The sequence below is a fragment of the Tyto alba genome, unplaced genomic scaffold (assembly GCF_018691265.1).
Source record: "Tyto alba isolate M040663 unplaced genomic scaffold, T.alba_DEE_v4.0 Super-Scaffold_18, whole genome shotgun sequence".
NCBI classification, from domain to species: Eukaryota; Metazoa; Chordata; class Aves; order Strigiformes; family Tytonidae; genus Tyto; species Tyto alba.
This window is the reverse complement of record NW_024881280.1, coordinates 8,287,694-8,313,506: the sequence shown is the minus strand read 5'-3', so window position 1 is coordinate 8,313,506 and position 25,813 is coordinate 8,287,694. Positions and strand designations below refer to the sequence as shown.

The 25,813-nt window shown below is 39.9% G+C and overlaps 1 protein-coding gene across 6 annotated transcripts in view; it reads right to left on the bottom strand.

The window, feature by feature from the left end:
* LOC104359793 (cytosolic phospholipase A2 beta) overlaps positions 1-25,813 on the bottom strand; it is a 65,732-nt gene that overhangs the window by 29,033 nt on the left and 10,886 nt on the right. For 4 of the 6 annotated variants that reach the window (XM_032990044.2, XM_032990046.2, XM_032990047.2 and 1 more), the window contains exons 4-5: positions 20,921-21,093; positions 18,486-18,577 (exon numbers count right to left, since the gene is read on the bottom strand). In XM_032990044.2, coding sequence (XP_032845935.1) covers positions 18,486-18,577; positions 20,921-20,927 — 99 coding nt within the window. In that variant the 5' untranslated portion in view covers positions 20,928-21,093. Of the gene's footprint in view, positions 1-4,497; positions 4,710-18,485; positions 18,578-20,920; positions 21,094-25,813 lie in introns of those variants that run through there. The other 2 variants (XM_009965621.3, XM_032990048.2) reach the window with 2 other exon arrangements.

The following is a 25,813-nucleotide window of genomic DNA, read 5'->3' as shown; positions in this document are numbered from 1 at the left end:
TTCTATTATGTTTTCCTTCAATTTGAAACTGACATTTAAAACATTCTAAGTCTGCATTATGGACATTGCAAGTTCCAGTTGGGACACTTCCGTACTATACCAGTTGCTCACTGAAAGAATTTGACTTTAATTTTCCTGTACAAATAGTTATTTAACATAGAAGTACCAACTGGAACACTCAGCATTCCTAGTGGGTTTCATTAGCATGAAATATTGGATTATGTAGCCAATTACAGAGCTGACTTGTTTTAATTAATATGTTAATTCTATGTTATTTTGTAATCAACTTCCCCCTTGCTCGACAGAAGCTCAAACCATTCTGAGTTTGCCTTCACTGGAGAAACAGATGTTGCTATACAATTTGCTTTAAACCTTTTGTGATTAAAATTTCCTGTTTGCTTATAAAAATGGTGCATCTGTAGTTCATCATCAGAGTACTCTCAGCTGTGGTAGGAGTCATGTTTTCATCCTCTCCCACAAGAGCCAGAGAGCCTCACTCCTCCTCCCTTCCCCTTCCAACAGGAATCACTTCTCTTAAACATGTCAGAATCTGCCTGTCAATAGAAACATCACCAAAGATGACTGATCACTACTTCTGATTTGGGCCAGCTTAGCCCTTGTGTTGCTGCAGGGCAAAAGATAAACAGGTTCAGATGGGTAAATGTGGCCATAATAAACCTTACGGGCTGTGCAAATCCCCAGGGGAAGCCAGAAGCCATCCTGCTCCTATGACTGCAGTTACCTCAGCCTCTGATAACCATTCAGAATCGGGCTGATTCTTTTTTTCATCAGAAAAAGGCGGTGCTAATTTTCTTCTACAATGGTCCAGAGCAGACTATTAGAATCTGATTTGGGTGGTCTAAAATAAGATCTTTGCCCAAAAGTGCTGGCGTTCTAGAATGCCCTTCTAGAAAAAAATGATTAGAAATACCATTTGCTATTTTCATAACATAAAAAGCAGTGTGTAATTTCATAATTAATGGAAAATGATAAGCACAGATACCATATCCATACAGCTCATGACAGTCTTGCAGCTGTACTGGTCTTGCTCTTTTCAGTTGACTTCCCTGGGAGAAACAGTTTCCCGCTTAGGCACATGGAGAGTAACAAACCCAGCCTGTAAATATCCAGAGTCAAACGTAGCTTTCCCAGAAGTGCATCATTCTGTTTTTGCTGGAAAATTAGTAATGCCACATTGAGGCCGATGACAGAGTGCAGGATTCAGCTACCTGTGTATGTTTGCATCCTATACAATAGCACTTCAGACCAATAAATAGTAGCATGTCCAGAGTCCCAAAGAGTAGGCTAAAAAACGTAAAAAAGAACCCCGCCAAAACCAAACTTCTTTTCACTTGATAGCATTTAGCACTAAACTACATTTCTGTACTCTCAAAGCAAGTTTGGGGGGAGCCATTTCAGGTCTAAAATACAGAAAAGTCAATAAACAGGAGATAAAACTAGCATGGCAAAATTGCCACAGCTGTGTCAAACCTTAACAAACTGAAAATTCAAATCTGTTGCCAACATCTCATTGATTGTAATAATACACATTTGTTAGCCACTGTCTGGCTTCCAGAGAATAGTCATGCGCCAGTCAGCTTCAGGAGGACACATAATTCTCCTGTTTACAGGCGGTTAGTCACTTTGAGGTTTCATCCCCCAAAAAAACAACTTTGAGAGTATGGAATCTTCTCAAAGCTCATTAATAATGAGGAGCCTACTGAGTCAGTCTTTGGATGGTAGTGAAAGAAGAAAATACTACCAACAGCTCATATCTTTGATTTCACTCCTTCTTGCTCCTCCATGCTGCTCCTAGAACAAGATTTCATGGCTACATTCACTAGAAAGTTAGTCTCCTAAGGGTAGTTTCTCGAGAGCCTGGCAACCCAGGAACCTCCTCCCATCACCACCTCTTTTTTTGGTTTGTACATGTTGGAAGGCTGATTGGAATCTGAATCTTAGCATTTCGCTCCCCCTGCACCAAACCTAAGCAGTTCTCTGAAAAGTTATCACCATGGGATAACACTGAGTTATATGAAGTTTTATATGAGAGTTTGCTCTCTGTCTTCTGGCATTCTGTAAATAGCTGTAGGATTTATCATTCAGCTTTATCAATATCTTTCAGACATGAATAATTAGTTCTTTTCATAGATTACTTTTTCTTTCTCCAGTGGTGTACCAGAATCCGTACAATATCTTATGTACAAGTTCTCACACCAAATGTAATCATTTGGCATATTCTTACCATGTATTTTATCTTAGATACTGAGGATCTGGTACAACAACAACTTGGCAATTTATCAAATTAAGGTTGAAGCTATGAACTTATACACTATGAAAAAGCTTCATGACCATCCTGGTTCCAAAGCGCTCTCTTCCACATCTAATATGGGCTGAGTTTGTTAGCCCCTCCATCAGTGGAAATACTGCTAGCAATCTGTCCTTCCAACCAGCTGCCTGTTTTCATTAAAATTAGAGAAATGCAAAGTTCTGCTTGAAAAAGCAACTGACTGAAGAAATAGGCAAAACCAGAAGAGGGAATAGGAGAGAGAATGACCATGAAAGCCTCATTTTCCTTGGGTATTACAATTATCCAAAATCTTATAATTGGAAGCTGAACAGTTAGTGAGTAAATCTAATTTGTCCTACAAACATTTACTGTCATCTTATGTTATCACTGATGGATTGTTTCAAGAGTCATTGTGGATTTGGGATGCATCCCCTGTTCACATTGTATCAGTCACCTCTTTACATATATGAGTGGGTCCCTCAGGGCTTTGTATCGACAGAATTTCTGAGTATTTTACCACATAAAAATTATTCCATAGTTCACAAAATAAAACTGCTGAAGGATGATTATTCTTGTCTGATCAGAAGAAAAGACGCAGTTGTGAATATCAAATGCATTCCCAGCAAATTGAAAATTAATATTGTCCATCACTTCTGTGCCAGTTTGGTAGCTTTTATAAACTGCAAAAAATTAACTGGGAGACTTCTAGTAGGTCTTCCTAGATAGTTCAAAGTATCCACACTTTTCTAAACAACTTGCTTTTTTTAATATAAAAAACAAACAAACAAAAAAAAAAAAAAACAAAACCAAAACAAAACAAAACCCACTCTGTTCTGATTTCCTTATCTATTTACCAAAATATACATATTGAAAAATGCATTTGACTGACAGAACGGCAGAGCTACCTGCAGCATTGCACGAATCCCCTTCTTTGGGAATAGAAGCTTTCTGACCTGAAGCTATGCTTGCACTCTAACCGCTTGACAGTGTTGCCTATTAACCTTGAGTATGTCTATACTCGTGGAATAGCAGTTGCAGCATTAGGATGAAATGTAAGAACTTTTGCTGTAGTTGAGACTTTCTGGATAAAATAATATGTAAGATATCTACTCATCTAACAGATCCAGAATTATCTTATTAGATACAACACTGATATTTAAAATTGATAGATAATATTTATATATAAGATAGATAGCTCTGGATCTAACAGGTAGATAGATTAGATACAAATTACATTTACAATTTATATTTTTCTCCCTGAGCATCCAATGTTTGAATATTTTTAGTCTATCATTTGAGACATCTGTTCAAGCTACTGATATTTTCCTGAATCTTTAACTTCACCTGCAAATATCACCATGGCACAAATATAGTAAGTATTCTTCATTCTTAATGATTAATGTTTCTCTATAAGCTGTAGCATGTAACGCTGTTTCTTACTATACTTAAAACCCATGAATGCTGGTGTTTCTTTTACTTGCCCCAAAATTTGACAACGGGTTTGATACATACTATAGATAATTCACATCTTGCATTTCAGACACCACATCCATTACTTTTTAAAGATATACATGAGAAAATAACTCTCAGCTAATAATTCTGTTGATTTATACTAAAAACTATCAGTTAAAATCTCTGAATGGAACTGTTAGAAAACTCGAGCCCAGACATGAAATACTTCCACTAGATCACAGATGCTGTAAACATTACATTAAAGATAGCTAAATCAGCCAAATACCTCATTAGAACTCTCCCCTGCAGCTAAAGTAATATAAAATATGTTTTGTTGCTAGAAAAAGCTGTTGGGTTTTTTCAGCTGGGGCAAGCAACCAACATGTGCTATCCTGAGAAATGCATGCAGTAGGGCTAAAGCACTTTCATTTCACAGTGAGGTAAACTCATCAAGGCCAGCCCTCTCTTCCTTCCCGGTGTTCCCTCCAGCAGGTACACCCCACAATAAAAGAAAAGGGCCACGCTTTCGCCGCGTTTTCACAGAAGCTCAGTTACACATCAGTGACAGTGAGGCAAAAGGGGAAAATGGTAAATTTGCAAAGTTCAGGATGACCCTGCCACATCGCACCAACAGCAGCTTGTCTCTGCATCGCAGCAGATGCAAAGAGGAGGGAGCTTGCTCACGAGAACGGGAGCAGGGAGGTCCCAACAGCAAGGTGCCGGGCCACAGCGAAGCGCCGAGCTGCAGTTCTTACCTTGGCTGGTGGGCTCCCCATGACACACAAGATGGCGACAGCAAGAGAAAACCCAATTCGGGTGACAGATCTGTCAGCTGACAAACACGCTCACAGCTTGTTGTTGCTGCTGAAATAACCTGAAGGACACATATAATTTATACAGGCGTTGAGCTCCACCCTCTGCCTCCTCCGTGTGGAAAAGAGTCTGCCCACGTCTGAGAGGCAAAGATCTGCAATGTCAGAGGTGAGAGGGAAGCTGAAGTTACCACATCTTTGCCTGTCACTATTACCCCTTACAATTTGCTATTGCCCCAATACTGTCCTGCCACGTTTTCAGGTGGATTCTGCCATGTTCAGAAAGTCTTCCTTCACTCCCCATTTTTCCACCTATCTAGTCAGTAGCTAAATTTTCAGTAGCTTTTAAGCTCTTCCACAAAATACTCCAGAGGGAAAAAAAAAAAAAAAAATAAAAAAAAAATAAAAAGGAGGGGATAGCCGAATCTTATCTATTAAAATTTCTGGTGGGATACCAACCTACTTCTGAACGCTCTTTTCAACCCTTACCGAAATAGAGACTTGTTTTAATATATTATTGGGAATCTTTCTGCCAACCAGTGAATCACATTTCCTTACTTTGAAGTACCTACTGGATGACTACCTGGCCAATGCAGAGATGCTGGCGAAATTGAGATAAATATTGGTAGGGAAAGGGAAAGTTGCATACCTTCTGGGCTTTTCCCCTCTACGCACTTCTTATAAGAAGAGCATGACAACTTGACATCTCCTGGCTTCCCATCCTACTCCCCTAACAGCTTGCTGGTGACAATGATGGGTCCTAAGGCCTCCTCTGGAGATAGCAAAGGCACAGCGTCCTCCACCTCTCCCTGGCCTACCGTGGACTGCTGACAGACAACCCGTGGGGTACCTGTCAGGACATTGCTCCAGGCAAGCTGTTCTGGCTGTACCTTAATCCACACTTACAATTTCATGTTGGATGTTGTGTAGACTCAGACTTGGAAAAGGCCTAGAGGCCACCATAAATTTGCAGTGACATGTCCTGACTGAGGGACAGTAACATCAGATAGGACCAAGCCTCAACAACCAACCAGTAGATACCTTACACTAATGGAGAGTGTCAAGAGTTAATTTTCATCAAATAGCTGTTATGAGTTTGGGTTTTGGCAAGGAAAGAAAAAAAAAATGAAATGTAACCACAATAACTGTTTAGGAAAATAGGTTTACCTGAAATCTTTGGCTTTAGATTTTTCCCAGAACTCAGATGCACACTGTGGATCACCTTCAAATCACTTTTTAAAGCATTTTCCACAAAAAACTGTCACCAGTTGAAAATTCTAATAGATGCTCCTGGGCTTATGCAAGTGAGAACCAACAGCTCAAATTGACATTTCACAAAGACTTTGCTGTGGCTGGCAATGCAGCAGTGAGAACTGGATGCAGGCTTACCCAAGCAGCAGGGTGAGAACTTGACTACTTAGTAAGGTTGCCATCTTTGAAGTACAAAAAAGAAAGTGATCTCAAATAAAGGTCTGCTGTGTATGTGCAGCAAATGAAAGGGCAGCTACAAAACTCTCAGAAAAATAAGCCAAACTCATCAGAAAGCAATCTGGAGTTCAGAGCAATTAACTATGCAAGTCTTGTGCTCCTGTAGTAACACTGTTTTGACAGCCTCACTTGGGCATTTTTATAGGAGCAGTCAAAACTGCGGTGCAAGCATTCTTCACCATGTCTCCTTGGACACAGGAGTCTGTAGCATCCTATTTCCAGAGATAAGAAAAACAAGCAGAGAAAAAAGGAAAAAAGCTCTTATTCAGAGTGGAATCTTGGTTTTCCTCCTTTATATTGCTGTTGCATCTTTGATCACAGGTTCTGCTGCTGTAGTGAACTGAGAGACCAAAATAGTAGGCTGACAAATTTGCCTCCTAAAGAGAAGGCAAATGGAAAAACAGCCAGAGAAAAATGAACTGCATTCAAAGAGTCTGGAAACGGAGCGACACACTAAAAACAGAACAGCTGCAGCAGGGAGACCCAGGTCTTAATGGAACAGGAAAGGAGGAAAAAAGGTCCCAGAATGTCTTCAAATCAATGTGCAAAAGTTATTTTGGAAAGCTATGGAACTAATTTTTCCAGTAGCCCCTCCAAGAAGTTAATGTTTCCAGTAAATCAGCATAGCCAAAATACATAAAACATTTTGTGTTGCTTGTCAACAAGCGCGCTGACAAGTACCACATCCATTTCCTCCTGGACATGAGGGAGATGGGCTACGTGATGTCAGGCCTTACTACAGACACAAAAAATGTACAGCATGGGGAAAGTAAGACAAATAAAATCAACTGAATAAAGAAGGAAGGACAAAACTAAATGGTTAAACCTAAAGCAAAGAGGGGACAGAACAATGCATTAGTGAACTAGCTAAATAGTAGGCAATATCTTCAAAGGGGCACAGAAAGTCCCTCCCCTCTCCTTTTTAGAGGGAGGACATAGTCATGCCAGGCTTATACTAGTGGTGTTAGATTCAGAAAATGTACCACCACATCTGCGGTTTCAGTTTGTAAAAGGCTGTTCAGGAGACAAAGAGAAGAGGGATTCTAGAATGATTTTACGGGTTAATTAAGCCGGTCTCATTCCAACGTTATGACTGAATCTTAGTTCTTTTCAGAATTAATATTAAGAAAGTACTTGGAAATAAGCTATGAAGGGGAAAAATGAGATAAAAAGATATATCAAATTACACTGACGTTAAACTGTTTCATACACTACCTGTTGGCACTCAGTTAATGCACACGAGAGACTATGTGAAACAGAACGGAAGGAATGCAATACTGCTCCCAGTATATAAGAAATAAAAGATAATTAATACAGTGTTCAGCTTCATGCAATGTACCCAGTGGACTGCTCACTAACAGCCTCTTGCAAGAAGCTACTCGGAGTCACAGCTGAGCTGCCAGAAACCAAGCAGTAGAGTGGTAGCAACTCTAAATGTCTGTGATTTGGATCATCCTACTGCTGGCATAAACTTAAAAGCTAACTGGGACAGAACTTATAAAAGGTACTGAAGACTCATTTAGTAGAGTCAATTACTTGTTTTGGTGTACAAAAAGCTGCCCTCAGTGATGCACTGCCTACAGAGTCCTTCCATGCTTGATCCTAACAGCTTCATAAGCAAGCATGGTAATTACTGAAACACTCTCCTATAAATATAAATCTCCTGTAATTTTGTTTGAGAACATTTGTTTATTCATACCATGAAAGCTGTTAAGTAGGCATAAGTGATGGATCTTCCTAGGGCTAGATGCAGCCACACCATTGAGGAGATGGAAAACTGTGCAGCTTTGCAGAGGCTTCTTCTGGTGCCACACAATGACAATGGGACATGACAGTTGCTTTCTCTTTGCCTCATAAATCAGTTCATACCTTGTTCAGCTCAGTGGCTAGGTTAGAAAAATTATAGTAATCTAAGAAAATAATTGTATATAGTTAAATTCAAACCAGAAATTTTCAAAATGTTCTCAGAAATTGGGAAAAAAAAATAATTTTTCCCTAGCTCATCCCCAAACTAGAGGGGTTTTTTCATATTTGGATTATTTAACCACTTTAAAAATTAATTAAAAAAAACCCCACATTAATAAAATAGTTCTCCTTTTCTCAATTCAGCATTGCCATGTGAAACTACAAGCAATAAAGCAAAGCTTCAGAAATGCCAGATTTGGGGACCTTTCAAAACCGAAACATTTAATTTTGAAAAAAAGCTTTCTAATTTTTCACTGTTTTCCCCACAACCCATTCTCTTTGAGCAAAACAACACAGCTAATTTGAAATTATTTTAGATCTTTGAATGCTTTCCAGACAACCATTTTCAGCAAACCTGATGTTAATTAGAACAAAATACCAAGATGTCTGTCTAACTAGTAGTCAGGTGATAGCAGCACTTGTAAATGAACCGTCCTTCTGGCTATCAAGATCTAAACCTGCTTCAGAAAAGTAAAAGGTACTATATCTTCTTACCTATCCCCTGAACCACTGCAATCTTAAATAAAGATATCGTTCAGTAAAGCCAGTATCACTGGATCTTTTTCCTGGCCAGAGTAAGAGAGCTACTAATTTCCTTAGATACTTTGCAGGTGTGGTTGTAAATATGGCAAGATAGTGATCTTTGCAGCTTCAAGATGGGAGGAAGCTGCTTATTACTGACCTGGGGTATCTGAGGACTGGAGTGTTATCTTTCCAAGACACGTCAATGTAAAGCCACACATTGAAACCCACTGTGTTTATGTTTAGAAATTGTTCTTTTATTTTAAACCAAGTGATTGCAGAGCATCTAATTGAAATAATTGAGTAGGATATTTCAATGTCTTTCCACTCAATCCAGTTTGAGACCTTTATCTTCAGATCTTATTCAAATAGTCTGACACTGATGTCAGTATGAAATTGCTTGAGTAAAGACCTCAGAAGAGTTAGGTAAGTATTACACTTAACCACTTGGCTGACAGGAAGACTTGACTTATGGTTATGGTATTTAGCTTCAAATTATCAAGAGAAGGGTTTCTTTCTTAGTTGCCACCAACCTCTTGTATTTTTTAATAGTCACTTTTTTAGAATCAAGAGAGTAACTCTTGTTTACTCCTATTGTTTTTTACTCTCTATGACTGTAAGTTCTTTGGGGCAAGCCCTATGAAGGAAATGTTTGCTACTGAATGTTATTATACTGGGTGAGAGTAATTAAAAACCAAAGGTTACTGTGGTTGTATAACACACATAGCAGTATTTCCTTTCTAGCCCTGTTGCTGTGTCAAATCCTCTTTTCAGCCCTGTATGTGATTTTATTCAAGGTTCTATACTTACCTGAGCACAGCCCTTAGATGTTGGCTCAGAAAGGTATAAAAGATACACAAGAATTTATTTCAAATGATATGCAAGTCATTAAGGGTTCAGTTCGTTCATTCCTGGCAGTAACTTAGCCTCCAAGTAGCCCTCCAAAACTAACAAAACTAAAGACAGTAGCAGGTATCCTCCATATGTTATTCTGTAGGTTAGTATAGTTAATGGGTAAGCTTTTTAAATAAAGGTAGAATCAGCCAACCTATGTCCTAGCTTAAGCAATCTGGAAGACTTTAGTGAAGTGTAAACGTAAGAAAACCACTCATCTGAGCACAGAGACTGGGCAAAGAAATACAGACACAACAAATTCAGGCTGAACTCCATATATCCAAGTGTATCACCATTAGTTTTGGAAATACCTGCAAAGTATGCCTTTGTAGCAGGCATACTGATCGCAAAGAAGTGAATACTGGCACAGAATCTTTGGTAAATACCTAAAAATGCTCATGACTTACAAATGTCTGAGGGCAAAGTTGCACGTTGCAGCAAAACTCATCTAAGAGCTAGCTGTCACTAAAAGAGGAGGTCTTGCTCCCATCTCAGTCCCAAGCTTGGAGAGTTCCACCCCTACCCCATAGTATTGGTTCTTCCACTCTTGTGGCCAAATGCTAAGGAGCTGAAGCAACAGAAAATTACTCTTTTCCTTTTTCTGAGGAATTTCCAGGACTGACTGACTTTCTTTAGTGGCATATAGCCATTACCTCAGCTTACTAGAACATACAAACTCACCTTGAGTTCAGTAGTGGGAACCTGACCATGGGCAAATAGCATTGTCCATAAGAGCTGCCTAAAGCATCAATACTCACAGGGAAATGAGAATCACAGGTGGAGAAGACATTTGACAATAGAGTGCACATCCCTGAGAGTGGATTGCTACAGTTCATTGACCCCAGTACCAATAAGTCATGGGGCTTTTCACTACCTCTTTGTATGGTTCTTCTAAGGTTACTGCAAGGTAAAATGGAGAACTGAATTTTTCCCCTCCCTCACACTCATCATTGTATCTTCTTTTTCAAATGCAAAATCTCAAGACATCAACCAAGCTATGGGAACAATTTAAAAGAGAATAACCAGAGTTTTACTTAGACATTAGAGCTAGCATGAGTTATGAGCCTTGCAAGTTTATTTACGGCAATTAAGAACTCTGTGACTCACTCGTGATGGATTACAACTTCTGACAGTAGAAGACTACTCATGAGGACTTCATGGGCTCTACAGTCATGAGGATTTTAACAGAAGACCTCCTTCTGCATTGATACTTACCCCAAGAGAAAATATTTGTGATAAGAAAAATTTATTGTTTAGGTATGTGTCTGTTATTCTAGCCCATGTTTCTACCATTCTTGTGGCAAAAAGAAGTTGGAAAGTTTTCCTAATAGTGCAACTGGGAATTCACCTTGCTGAGAGCACTCTCAGCTGTAATCCAGCACCACGAAAGAAGCTTTCTGTCACTTCTTTCCTTTAACCCAATGTAGAAGGGAGACGTGTGAGAAGAGAACCTGGCACCTGAAACACTCTGAGCATCTCAGCTGGACTCAGGAAACCTACTCTAACCTGTGCCAAGGCAGTCATCCATGGAGCCTGATACTATCTCTGACTGTCTCTATGCATGTATATTAGGTCTGTTTCAATTCTTCTGTTTCAGCAGCACATAAAACATAACGCTTGTCTGCAATTTTAAATACTTTCATTCTAGCAGAAAACTGATTTTTCACAAGCAATGATCTTTTTTAACTTCTTGATTCCTATAATACCTTGGGACTTCTGAAGCTCTTAAGATTTTTGTACAATGCTTCTTGAAACCTGAGAACCCAGAATATAAACTCATACCAAATCCAACAGAAATTTATAGCCTTCAGCATCTCAGTGAACTAGGATGTTTTTAACCTTAGGCCTCCAACATTCATGGTTTATGTGGCTGGTGAGACACAATAGGGCCAACAAGCCAGAAAAATTTTGTGTAGGTCATTAGAGGCATTGAGCCTGTTCAGAGCAGAATTTTAAAATAAGCTACCTACACTGCCTCCTTTGCCAGAGTATCCAGATCTATTTTCCAAAGATCTCCTGGGCTTAGTCAGGGAGAGTCCAGGCTGGAGGAGATGCACTCACTCAGAGACTCTAGCTTCCAGGGGTAGAGATGTGATGGAATACTAGATTTCAGATGATGACCTCTCCCATAAATGCCTCCAGGAATCAAGCCTCACTCACAGCCTGCCAATGCAGTGGAGCACAAACCAGTAATGGTGCCTTCTCTGCAACACATGCAATTTGTACTCTGCAATCCCTCCCCATGCAATAGAGAGGCTGCAAAATGGCAGAGACCCTTGCCTTGTATGATTCAAATCCACTAATTGTTGGTGTTCCCTAATGTGTACTCACACACATACTGAATGCATTTGTCAACAAGCAAGCTGTAAACCGCAAAAAGGCAAAATGTCCCGTGACTTGCCTGCACCAGTGCTGGGAACTGGATTGTTCATCCCACAGAGGAAATCATGTTGGCACACCTCCCCTCACCCTTCCCAAAAAGATTTCACTCACATCCACAAGAAAGATTTTGAAACATGTCTGGGCTGATGCCTCAGTTCAGGTGCCAGGACCCTGTCTACATAGCTGTTTCGCTACCACATGGGTGGCTAGGCAGTTACCTGGGCAGGCTAGGAGCTTTGAAGCTAAGAGATCCAGGAAGCTGGAAGCAAAGGAACTGGCCAACAGCTGAAGAACATCTAATGGGCATTCAATCAACTCTTGACTAGCCTAGAGGGCAGCCCCTGGTAAATGGGAGAAGCCAGCAGTGTCACAGCGTCACAGAACGGTGGGTAGCCAGTGGAACAGGCCAGGTGGGTCCACAAGGTTTACGACAGCATGACAACCTTCCAAGCAGGTTTCCATGAAGCTGGTGAACCAGCCAACCCAGCAATACAGAACACCCAATCAACATTTTCAAAAGGAGAAGTGTTGCATCAGAAAACTTATGATCAGCTCTATTCATCAGACATCACTTCCTCGTGTATGCTAAAACTGTGAATTGGAAGTACCTGACTGTTGTTAACACACCTCATATTTCTTCCTCCTCCTCAGACTTGATACACAAGCAGCTGACAACATGAACAGATATGTGGAGCACAGAATGCCTTGTGCAACAACTGCATGCTCTTACTTACAGGAAAAAGAGGAGAGAGGAAATGAGAATTAAAATGGTAATGTACCCCCTGTTCCATTTGAATACTCCTTGGCTTTGTCATAAATCCTCTGGACATCTTAGGCAAGTTAGCAAACAATTTGTAGTGTGAAATGAAAGTAGCAACAGCCAGTTCACCCGAGATCAGGGAAACTGGAGCAACTCAGAGGAAAGACAAACTAGAAATGCAAAGAAAAATTTTTGTGATTCTATTGCTATAGAATATTACTGGCCTCTCCTCCAAATAATTATACTTCAAAAATATCCCTTTAGACACCTTCCACTTATGAACCCAAATATTGCATACTGACATTGTCAATGTTCGGAGAAGTTTAGTGTACTCCTCACTAAGTGTCTGTATCATGGGAGACATCATTTTACACACGGTTCAGAGAGCACCAAAACATCCAGCAGCCATAGCATGGGTCAGAAATGCGTCCCACCCTCTGAATTCATACTTGAAGACGCTTCTTGTTCCACATAGGACATTGTCTAGCCTTATGTGGCTCTGAATCAAATTAAATGAATGGTTGTATTGCATTATTACAGATGCAGGTAAATGCTGTTCACTTGTCCCCAGCAAAACACCCTTCAAGTCTGTGGGGAATAACCTGGGAGTCAGAAAGTTAATTAATGGTTTCACTTGGCACCATGGACAGTCTATAAGAAGTAGTGAGCAGGGCAGCTCAATTTTCACTCAATACACTCATGTACTAGGAAGTCTATATTAATAACTTCAACAGAATATATTACGGTATCCCTTGCAAAACCAAGAAACAAAGATACTGTAAAGCTATTGGATGCTTTCCTAAATGGGTACAGATTGTAATAGCTGCTTATTAACAACTCTTTTTATACCTAACATTTGGAAAGAAGAACTGTACAGGTGAACCCACACCAATTCATTTCAGCCTCTAGAGACAGGAACACCTATTTGATTTCCTAATTCTAGTTCTGGTTGTGGTCATTCGAGCTTCATTTCCTTCCTTCTGACATATGTAGTCATCTCCATTATGCGGTCTGTCTGTCAGGACAGTGTCTAACACAAAACATACTGACAACAGAGCATCTTGGGATTTTTACTGCTACCTGTGTAGTGCCAAGCATGACTAAAATCCTCATCTCTTACACCACTCCTCCTGTCCCTCATTATTCCAGATTACTGAGGGGAGCTAGTCAAAATTCAGCTAGTCAAAAATGAAGCTACAGTAAAATTCTGAAAGTTCAAAGTTGCCTGTTTGCTGTTGGAAAAAGATGTGCTGGAAAGATTCAGAGACACCTTCCAGATCTGCAGCTACTGGCAATTCATTAGTAGGTTTTGTGGTTAGACAGTATCAGCTTTTCTGCTATCCATTTAGTAGTTATATATTTAAAAAGTCAAAAAGCTTTGATCCTCTCAGACACTTGCATATGTTCTCTCAGTAAGAGTCTTACTGATACTAATAGGATAATTCACAGTTAAGGTGCCATCTCAGGTGTACAAGTGTTTGATGAATTGGAGCACAAACAAACAACAGACAAAGGAATATGCTCAAAACATTAGCCCAGTCTCACCTCTCTGCTCCCCATGAAACCCAAACATATCACATTTTATTCATAGGCTTAATTATCGTTTAACTCCTGACCTTTAACTTCTATTTTCTCATTTGTGTTGGCGTTTAGATTGGTGTACATGTAATCTATTTAGATTGCACGTTTTGCTCTGAGCAAGGTCAACAGCTTATCTGGGAACTTCTATCACTTTTAGCAAAACGGGGTTCACTTCTCTGTTGACTTTTTGAAGTGCCACAGTACCATAAATTACAATAAATTCCATTTCTGATCCTTGAAACCTGTGTTATAGCTAAACTACATATTTTCCCTCCTACATCTTCCTTTCACGTTGTGACCCCTGACTTTTCTCAGCCTCCACACCATATTTCCCTCCCACATGATAGCTAAATTTAAATCAAGACTGGATGATTGTCTTTTATGTATAGCTCACTCTAGGAACTTGATTCAGGAATTACTGAGAAAAATCCATGCATTGAGTAGGTCAGACTAAATAACCATAGCTGGCCGTAGCTTGAAAAATCTCTTTTTCTTCCATGCACTGAGCTTTTCTTTACATCTCAAACATATATTAGGAGCCTGTAGTTGACTAATATCCATAGGCAGTGATGGTCTATGTGCTTTATAAAAAAGGTTCACAGGAAGAGGCAAGATGTTCCCATTATTTCAAGGAGACTCACTCTGTAGTCTCATAGTGTTAGAAACTAAACACCCTTGGCACTGATATACAGTGTACCTCTTCCAACAAATATGGAGCAACAGAACTTCTCAGAAAATACATCGCACAGGACAACATATAAAAGCTTTCTCAGAAGGAGCCTTGGTTCCAGGGCCTGGGGTTCATAAAACCACAGAAACACACATCCTCCCCTTCTTCACACTTTTCTCCCGAGCAAACATTTTGAAGGCAGTTTCTGGAGACAAATCTTGAGGGATTTCCTCAGCCAGTTTCCATTTCTTACACATATTCCTATAGTAGAGGCACCAGCCCTTCATTTGCATCTCATCTGTGCCAGTGGGTTTCAGCCTTTCCTGTTTATAGTTTATATACCATCATGGCAGCAGCGCCATTAGGATAATTATAGTTATGATAGAACTCCCTTGCACACTACCAAGAGACATTTTATGTCTAGATAATGAGGTCAGAAATTTCCAAGATTTGAGGAACAAGGACAAATTGTTTTGGCAACATGCCTGATTTACTCCCAGATTTCCCTGTACCATGTTCTCCTACAGCAGACCTCATCTGCTTTTCTGCGTTAATGTTAGACACTACTTTCTGCTTCACACTCCTCTTCCCCTAGAATGAACCATATCATGTTTTACCCTCTGCAGAAGCTCTCATACTAAGGGCCACCACCAGCATGGAGGCCAATGGAGAGCTCTTCCAGTTAAGATAATTCCAGAAGCAATGGTGAGGGGCAAAGGGAAGGAATCATAGGCCAAAATCATATTCAAGTAAGTGTTCCTAAATAAACATCATTGAACATACTTCTAGGCTGTTGTTACATTGCAAGTAACAAGAGGAAACAACTTAATCTGCTACTCACAATTGTGTTCTGGTCTTCCAAACTCATCCTGTATGCTGTTGCTGTTTCTTCAAGGGAGTCACATATTCCAGGGCATTTCTGCTCTACGCTAGCCTGTGAGATCTGATAGTCCAGGTTTTATTTAGCACTTAGTCTCATGTCACATTCAAGGCCAGACTAACACAGCTATTTACTCAATTCATACTATTGCACCAAAATTCATACCGAGGCACCACAATTTTCACAGAGCCATGCTTTGTAGACCTAATAAGTCTAAATATGACTTGACTGTGCACTTAAATTGAAGATATGGTCATCAAAACAGGTATATTACAAGTGAATTCCTGGCCCAAACAAAATCAGTAGCAAAACTATCACTAAGAAATACCCATCTTAAAACAGCACTATCATTCTTAGCAGCTATGCAGAGAGTAAGCTTCATACAAAGCAGAGCAGCTGATTTAGGAAAAGCATTGCAACTGCCTCATGTCCTAGCAATCAAAACAAAGCACCTTGCACTCTCAGACATTTATCCTTGCTATAAAATCTTAATCTAACCTATGCAGACTATCAGGATGTTAGCATAAGGCCTGCTACTCTAGGCTCAGTTACCATTTTACAGAAGAAACAGCACACACCAACACTTACTACTGCATGAGATTTTGCAGTCTTTCAATATGCCCTGAGCCAGATATCATCTTCTTGGCTAAGACTCATACTGTGTCTGTACACAACTATTCTATCAGTGTTGCTACAGCTGTACATTATGAAACTCCTTAAACGCCTAATACATGCTTTTGGCACAGGTCTGCTGAGCAGGTGTGTTGCGCAAAGAATTCTTTAGGACTAGCAGGGATTAAACAGCATTTTGTGGGTCTCAGGAGCTGCAGTTTATGGTGCTCCGAGCTCAGTAAGGCCAAGTTTCCTCTGCTCAGCAGAGCCAAACGATGTTGCACATTCAAATATACAAACACAGAAGGAGAAGTGAACGACTATGATGAAAGTGTAGGATGAGTCCAGTACCACTGATTTTTTAAATCTCTGACTCGCAACAATTTAAGATAAAGCTTTGCATACAAGCATGCTCCCAAATGCAGACATCTGGAGAACAAGTGCATCTGGGCTAAAAATATATCTGATATATTCCAGGAAGGTACAAGAAGCTGGGAAACATATTCTTTGTATAAAATATCTTCCTAAAACACTCCTACAGTGAAGCTTCCGTGACCTTACCATTTTTGCTGAAGTATCACCTTAGATAATATCACACGGTTGGGATACTTTGAAAACCTGGAATTGCTAAAGGCTTTAGTGCTAGAGGTTTTGCTGCCTTAAGATACAGTGACACCATGCGGCCAATTGCTTAGCCCAGAAACGACATGTTAACGGGATGAGCAGTGTACAATTGTCTCATTTTTCTTTTGCTTTATTAAACTTAATTTAGAGATGCTCAGATGCAACTATATGGACTGGAGAGAGTAAACTTGGATAGAACAATTGTCACCTGAACAGGTAGGCAAAACCAAAGCCAATGACTATTTGGGATTTCAGCATACATTCAAAACTTTAATGTTTGCAGAAGTATCCACTGAAAACATAACTGTAAGTTCAGCAAGTAAATACCCATAAGCACAGTTTGCACATGTGCCAAAATACCATATTCACTTGGTAGATGCAAGCAACAGGTAGAGCTATGATTCTATATTCTTCTCAAAGATATGCACCTCAAAGACGCACCTATCTATCTATGGTTTAATTCTGCAGTAATATCATAAAATACTGCAACTAATTTTGAAAATTGATAGATTTTTGCTTTTCTCTCATGGCTTGTTTTCCTTCCAAGTATATGCAGATACCTCAGTTTATTTTTACAGACATTCCTGGGGAAAGTATTTAAATTCACAAGTGGGAATATTGCTGCTAGAAATGTTCTCAGTAGTTGTTATTACTCTGTGTTACATAATATGGTGACTGATGTGATGAATCATCTCTCCCTAGCACAGTTCTTTTTTTCCAGCTCAAGTATACATTTGAAAGGTACAGCTCATGACAAATGGTAAGAATGCTCAGATTTCTTTGAAAGAGAGACACAAGAGACAGAGACAGGCAGGCAAATAGGAGGATGAAAACTGAATATAGATGACTTACATATCCCTCAAACACAAAGGGAATAATACATTAAATAAGCTCTTCACAGAGAATATACTCACTCAGTACTACTATAAAAAAAAATTAATGTTCAGTAAGAAATGCATATTCTGAGGCAGGTTTCAGAATATCTTGCTCGCAAGAGCAGAAAGGAAGGAAAATATACAAAACATGACACTCAGTTGCATAGGCTTTGCATAGTCAGTGTTCCATAAAAGCTGCCTTTTTTATTGGTTAGTTAGATAATATGCTGGTGTAATTTTTTGTACAGTATTGAAATCCAGGTGAGCAGTTTATTTCAACACTATCACAGAGCATCTGAATTTAAATTAAATCAGTTTGAAAAGCAATGTAACAGGATTTTCACCTACATACATAATAGTTTCACCTATATACACAGTAGTTTAGAGCCCAGGAAGCACCAGCTAGTTAGTCACAGAACTTTCTGATTACTCAAACAGGAGTTTGAGTTGAGGAAGATTAGTAACCTGATCCCTCAAATTTTGTCACCCTGACCAGTGAAATTATGCTGCCATCTTGTGACCTGTAAATTCTACTTTGCTATCGTGGCAGCAATTTTTCCCCTAAACTGGGAGGACAGTGTACATGTCTCCCCGGTATACAGGAGCAATGGCCATGCTTTGAGCAGCTGAGACCTCTTTTATATTCACACCCGTGTTTTCTCTGCTTAACTTTCTTACCTGTGACTCAGTGGCTGCACCCTTCAAGGTCATTGTCACTGCTAATGGAAGTGCTGTCCATGGACAGGCCTGGATAAGGACTGGAGGCAGTCCTGCAGAGAGGGTGAAACCCATAGGTTAAAGGAGTAGGGTTTTGTAATAAAAGCTATAGAATGTTCCCCTGCTGCCAAGAGAATTATCCATACCGGAAAGCAAAACACACACTTAGCCAGCATTTGAATATGACAGCATACACTGAAAAAAAGATATACTCTTTATGGCTGGGAAGAAGAATTATTACAAATGATTGTACAATTTTGTACATTTATGATAACATTTTCCTCTCCATCTTTCCAAGTGTAAAGCTTGTATATTTATGGTAGAATTTTTCTTGCTTGAAAAAAACGTTATGATTGGCTGTATTCTGAATTTAAATGGGGTTGTTCCATCTGGTGAAATTAAATATAACAGCTGTATGTTCAGGTGGTTATAGTGTTCCCTTGAAACAACACAGACTTCAGTTGCAGTGACTGCTTACATAGCATTTTGGAATACCTGGAAAAAGCTTAGTATGGCTGAAATCACAATGAAAAGCAAGCTGGGAACAACTCTGCTAGTGAACCTCAACTACATGTGCTTCCATCAGTGTTCACTCCCAAGACACTTCAGAAGTGAATTGAAGAATCAAACTTTGAAATGCTGACAATCTGAAATGCACATGCAAGGAAGGAACAGGGACACACCAGCTGCAAGCAGGCTTGAGAGCTCTGAGCTAACAAGGCAGTTGCTTTGAGCTCGGACACGTGTGTGGGAGAGCCCACGGAGGCATGCACAGCTAGAAGGTTCCCTCAACACGTCTGACTGGAGACAAATCTTCCTTACCAAAGCCTCAACCATTACACATCCAAATCACTGAAGTATTTTCTCTCTAATCCTTGTATGCCAAAGTAAACCAAAACATCCTGCATTTAGACTCCAATTAGAGTTTCCAGGACATGCTGCAATTTTTTCAGGATATGGTATAGCAGAATGAAGGTTCCCAGCTAGCAGCTAAAGGTTATGTTTGCCTCTTCCCTGTTTTTGAGGAGGCTAATTGCATTGCAATGATTGTATAAGTGGAACACCAAATAATGTGACAATGGGGACTTTATACTTCCTTATAATACTAAAATATTCAGGCAAATGCACAGCCAGCTGAACCATCTCTGTGACACTTAGAAGTATATTTCAACAATCATAAAAATAACTATTACTGTTGTGGCAGCGCAAAGCTCTGGGCAGACTTACAGCTAATTCATTTGCAAAGTTAAGTCAAGAAAAAAAAAAAAGAAGAGTGTGAAAGCATGTGGTTACCGTTCCTCAGTGAGTCTGTGATGATAGGCATAGACCTTCCTTAACACCAGAATTTGTTCATTCAGAGGAGAAGGAAGGTGTCTCAAGTTTCTTTCTTTCCAACATTCTGGTCAGCAATTTGTCAGGGGAGACATTTGGTATAGTCACCTCAGGAGGAGAGCCCTTGACACTGTGCTGCAAGTTAGCAGCAACTCATCTGCCGTGGCACAGCAGGGTGCAGCAGGGATGCCGCAGCTTGCACAGCTGGTGTGCCGGAGAAGCGAAGGGTGAGGGCCAATTGCAAAAGCCTAAACCTACCATAGGAGATCCAACTGGGGTAGCTGAGCCTTCTGAAAAGGCTGAGAAAGGATGTGTATACTGTTGTTGCTGCAACTGTAAATGCTTTTTACTCTGGAGAGCCACTTTCTGATCCCCTCCTCAGAGCCAGAAGCGAATTCAAGTTCTCACAACTAACTGCTACACCTCCTTTGCAAAAACACAATATACTATTTAAGTAAGCAATAGAAGAATGAAATCATCTCACATCAAAGCTTATCTTTAATATGCTGTATCCAAGTGAGAGAATGGAGTTCATTCTTTTCCCTTCCTTTCCAGCAAGCACCAACTGATATAATGAAATATGCAGTATCAACTGGATATAATTTCAAGTCTGCTGGAGCTAAAAGCAGATCTTGATGACTGTCCGGGGAACAAATATTCCTTTCAGCAGCACATACCCAGAGCTGATATACTCCTATATAAATAAGTATAAATATGTTTCTACTGATCTTTGCCTGTCCCCTTATCTTTCATTACTGTCTCTTTTACAGACACCTTCTTCCACAGCTGAGAAAGTATTTAACCTTTCCACTGGGTTTGGATGAAGTGTGTTCTTGTACAAAAGGTCAGCTGAAGGCAATGTACCAGTGAAACTCCAGAGCAGCTTTCAGACTACAACCAGAATGGAGTTTCAATGGCAAACAACTGTTATACCTAATCTCTGCGCAGAGAAATGCTCTAGCCCCAGTCCATAAGCGCCCACAGCTCCATTACTGACTTCATACCTATTCAGTAAATCATGATTCCAGAATATAGAAAGAGGAAAGCTGAATCTCTGTACTCACTTGGCATTCATTTCTGTAAGATGCTGATCACTCTGGCACCAATCTAATACTTGTGGATGTGTCAAATTCCATTGATTTCAACTGGAAGCCTTTCAGGATGTGTGACATCTGGTCTCACAGCAGTCTTGTGGTCAAAAATCCTGGAGATAGTGTACAGGAGTCCACCTGGTGAGCTGAAACAGGAAGTCTTTAGAGCAGACACATACTGCTAAAGAGACCCTTCCTTTCCTCTGACAGGGGTGGAAGACCCACCTACGAGAGCAAAAGGTATTCTGTTGTCAGAAAACCTCTGTGAATCCAGACTAATTCTCAGGGATTGCTGGTGGTTTTTGTGGGATCGTAGTAAGTCAAGGATACCATTGTACATCCATAGCTGGCAATAACATATCCTTTCTCTCAGGCAAACTTAATCCACATATGGAAATAGTCACGTGTTAACAATAAAGGTAAGAAAGGGTGCTATTTCCCTGCAGGAATCCTTACCATGGCAGTATTAGCATCTCCATATTCTTAAAGCCCAGCTCCAGACATATGGGTACTTTATTTTTAGATAAAATCCACCTCTGCAACAAGAGTTTGTGCTGGCCCTGCTATTTTTTCCTCATTTCACAAGGAGGGCTTAAGAGGCACAATAAGCACCAAGCAAGCCCCTCTGTCCTAAAGCAAGTATCATCTTTAAATCTTTCTAATAGATAATTTCCTCTCTGTTACAGTAATACACCAGACTCTTCCTTCTCTGATGCAGTCTGCTCCCAGAATGGATTCAGGTTGCAGCAGCAGTCCAAATAGCCAGTGGGCTCACAAAGACGTAAATCCCTACCAGTGTTAACTGAAATATGTTGTAGTTTGAGAGCCTGCTAATTGGACTAAAGCCTGAAACCTGATAATACCTTCCCTTTCAACCTACTTCATCCCAATAATCTGATCATCTGTTTTATAATAAGAGATACAGAACTCATTTTATTAACTTTGTCAACAATGAGACCTCAAAATAAAGCTGACATTCTTCTTATGAGAGACGTGAGGAAAGAAAGAAAAGCAGAATTCAGAAAACCCAACAGAGTGAAACACACTAAAATAGAAGGAGAATAAAACAAAGGACTGAGGACAAAGGAAAGAGAAACAGCAGAATCTCAGGCCTCTTTCTGCCCTGGGAGCAACAGCAGAAGAGCCTGGTGGTTTGGTCTGTGGCTCTTTCCTGAAAGTGGAGGTAGGTACATGCTGTGCCTGCTGTTTGGGCTGTGCCTGCCAGAACTGAGAGCTGAGGGTGCTGCAGAATTGCCAGCCAAGCAAACAATGTCATGAGATCTAAGCTCACCAAAGCATCTCTTGTTTCAGTGAAATTTTTTTTTAGATGATGAATGGCTTTTGAGAAAGGAGAGCTTTTCTCTTCTTTTTTCTCTTTTTGTGCTGAAAAGTCAGTTTGGAGGCACATGACCTGTCACTAACACTTTCAGAGGCATGAAAAGTTTGAAAACATGCTTAAACATGCTTTCAGTTTTTACACGTCTTTAATGAAAACCTAAAACACATGAAGAAAAATCTCACAGCAATAAAAGCATTCATGATTGTCTCCACACGGAACCTTGCACTGGAGAACTGGGGACCACAGCAACTTGGTTCCACATCCTTACAGGCCACAGACACTTATCTACTCCCAGAAGAACTAAATTTCTTATACTAAGTCACCCTTCAGCTAGAATCCCCTTGACTCTATGATCTGTGCATGCAGTGACCCACAGAAAATTACTCTCTATTTTTCACATGTAGCAGGAGGCTCTGTCTTCCAGGAACACCACCTCATAAGGAGAATTTTGCACCAATCTACAGACGGAATAACAGGATAGCAGCTGAGACACGCAAAGGCATTAGTCAAGTCATGACTGTATGTACAATGATTTAGCCTGAACAGCTGGCTAGGAGGTCATAAAAGAAACGTCTTTTTACTATGTGAGCGTTAGATGAAATGGCCCTGTTGCCAAACTTGGCTAAGAGCCGGAACAGTCACAGAGCATACATAGGATTTATGAGATTAACCTCTGGATCCCTTCCTGAGCCCAGGAAATTGCATTCCTTTGAGGTCTGGACTGATGTTCATTGATAATGCAAAATTATGCCTTCTGCAGGGAGAAGAGAAGCAAAGCAGAAGCACTGGGGAGTCAAATAGCCTTATGTGGGGATCTGCAAGGAATGAAGAAGGATAATAAACTACTCTCTTAAAAATTCTACTCTATTCTCAACCCAGAGGAAGGGAGAATTTGCACATGTAAAGGACAGGGAGCAAATGCTTCTCCATGTTCTTAAAAAGTTCTTAAAAAGCAGAAAATGAAGCAGAGAGAGAAGTCAGCTCTGGCCTGAGTATGACTAAGCTCTCTCTGCTTAGGAACTACTAGGCACCAGCACCATCCAGGACCAAAGCTTTCTTTCTGCCTCAGAAGATGAAGAGGCCATATAAGGAGGTGAAGGGGGCTGGCTTTTTCCAAGCAGTTCTTTTGGTAATGGATAGTGATTCTTAGGCTATGCAAAATGCACTTAGCAGCCAGAGACAACTTAAAAAAAAAAAAAAAAAACAAAAAGGAAAAAAAAAAAACAGAGAAGTGAATTATTATCTCTAGTCTTCCTCCCCTCTCTTTTGGGCATAGTATTCCAGATGAATCAAGGGAAACACAGACATGGCACAGCATGAGCCATATATCCTAAGGAAGCTAAATTACCAAAAGACTAACTTCACATCACATGATGTGTAAGGTAATGGTTGATAAAAGAAAGCTTTCATCTCATGCAAAAATAGATTTCAAAACTTATTGGTCTAATGCGGAATAAAAATCAAGACTTTCCTATGAACTCACCACAACCCCCCATGTACCAATAATCAACAACCTGCTGATCAGAGCACTAGTCTGGAAAGTGGGACAACCTAATCAAACACAGCCAAGGCATGAGTCTCAGCCTCCTAACGTCCATGGAGACCCTCAACTTTTAGCTGAACGGCTATTTCAAGGAGACTTTTACCACCTTTCTCTAAGAAGATAAAACAGAGTTATGCAACTAAGTGCTAATCTTTTCCCTAGTGAGAGAAAAAACGATTTTTTAAAAATACCTTTCTTACCTCAGGACTCTAGCAGTTAGAGAAAAAAAGGACCATGTTATTTTCATGTCTCATTAGTGACTGAAAAATCTAAGTGGGAGTGGCAAGAAATGAAGTAAGTAGAATTTGTTCCTTGGTTTCTACATTGACCTCGAAGTGAGAGATCTTGAGAAAATTTCTATAACCTGTCACTAGAGCTTCGGTGATGGAAAGCAGTTATTACCTCTTCATAAAAGAAATAGTTGTCAGTGTCCTGAGACAATAACTGTACTAATAATAACTGATTGCAAAACCACTTAGTTATGAAAGTATGCAAAATACAGATTTCATTGGCTTGTTTTTAAGTAGGTATTGTGTGCTGTGGTAGCCAGTGATACTGTCATTCCTTGTCTTACAGAGGCAAATGAATTCACCTTGCGGCCAAACAACTGGCATCTCATAACCATGCTTATTCTACTAATCCTGGAGCAGGCAGTGGTTACCATATGCTCATCTCTGGCACTGCACAGTGAAACTGACTGTCTGGTCGGGACCTGAGCCATCTTGCTTTCACTTGCATATGTATGTCATCTGGCAGAAGGAGATTTCTGCTGGGAACCCTACATGCTACAAAAAATGTACAAGTAATTACAAAACAGATTTTTTTAATATTCTGTTTTTCTTTCCACTCTCCATTCCTCCCCTCCTTTCCAACACACATTTATATACACTCAAAGCCACACACATGGTCTCATACTTCGTTTTATGAAAGGGAGAAATTTAAGAATTGATACTCCTTGAATGCATTTTTTTTCCTTTATTTTCTTTAGAAATGTCCAGTTTATACCTCTATTTCAGTTGATTTTTGATTTTGCCTAGCTGGGTTATGATTTTGACTTTGGATGATGCATATACTGAAATTCCACTGCATGTACTGGACTGGAGTGAAATATTTCTACATATTTTCCCTCCATAGAGTAGAAACTAGTAAAAAAACCACTTGTGAGACCGTAGCAGGCAACAGGGCTTGTAATGGATCACTTCTAAAGAGCCACCATGTTTGAGCTACACAATATTTTCTTCCACAGAGCGAAAGGAAGATAATAAAAAGTTGCTGATAAGAAGTATTGGAAATCATTTGTAAGAATGTAAGATGCAATCAGTCAGTGACTACAGGCTGAAGATGTCAATCTTTTACTCATCACAAGAACTATGAACAAACCTCTGAAGTAACTGAGATTGAGGAGGATAAGAAGTCTTACAGGAGTTGTGACAGGGATATTACAATGGCAATCAATCAAATTTTTTATGGTCACATTTTATCACAATGGCTTTCACGTTGAGTTTTGATTTAAAAGGCAAAAACCCTGTACCAGATAAAATCTAGGCATGTTTGAAATAATAACTTTCCCTTTTCTATGGGGATGCTCTTGACATGCTCCTGACAAACTAAATGCACAGATTCTTCTGCAGGATACTCTTTTGCCCTTTTCCTTCTGTTTACTTATGAGGCACTTATTTATAGGGAGACCTGGACTGCAATATCTAGTCTGATAAGAAGGACAGAAATAAGCTGGTACACAAAACGAAGCATCAATCAGAAGTTGGCCCCACATCCAGTTTTCTCAAGCATCACCTTTTTGAACTGTTCCGGCACAAGCTGACTAAAACTGCACTACAACAGGGTTTCATGCAGCTGTTAGAAATCTCTCATCACTTTGAAGCAAGGGTTGGGTTTCACTCTGTGGCAATATGCACACATATGGATGGAAGATGTGTTGTGGATGGCATATACAGCTTCACTCACTGCCACGTGCCAACTGCTT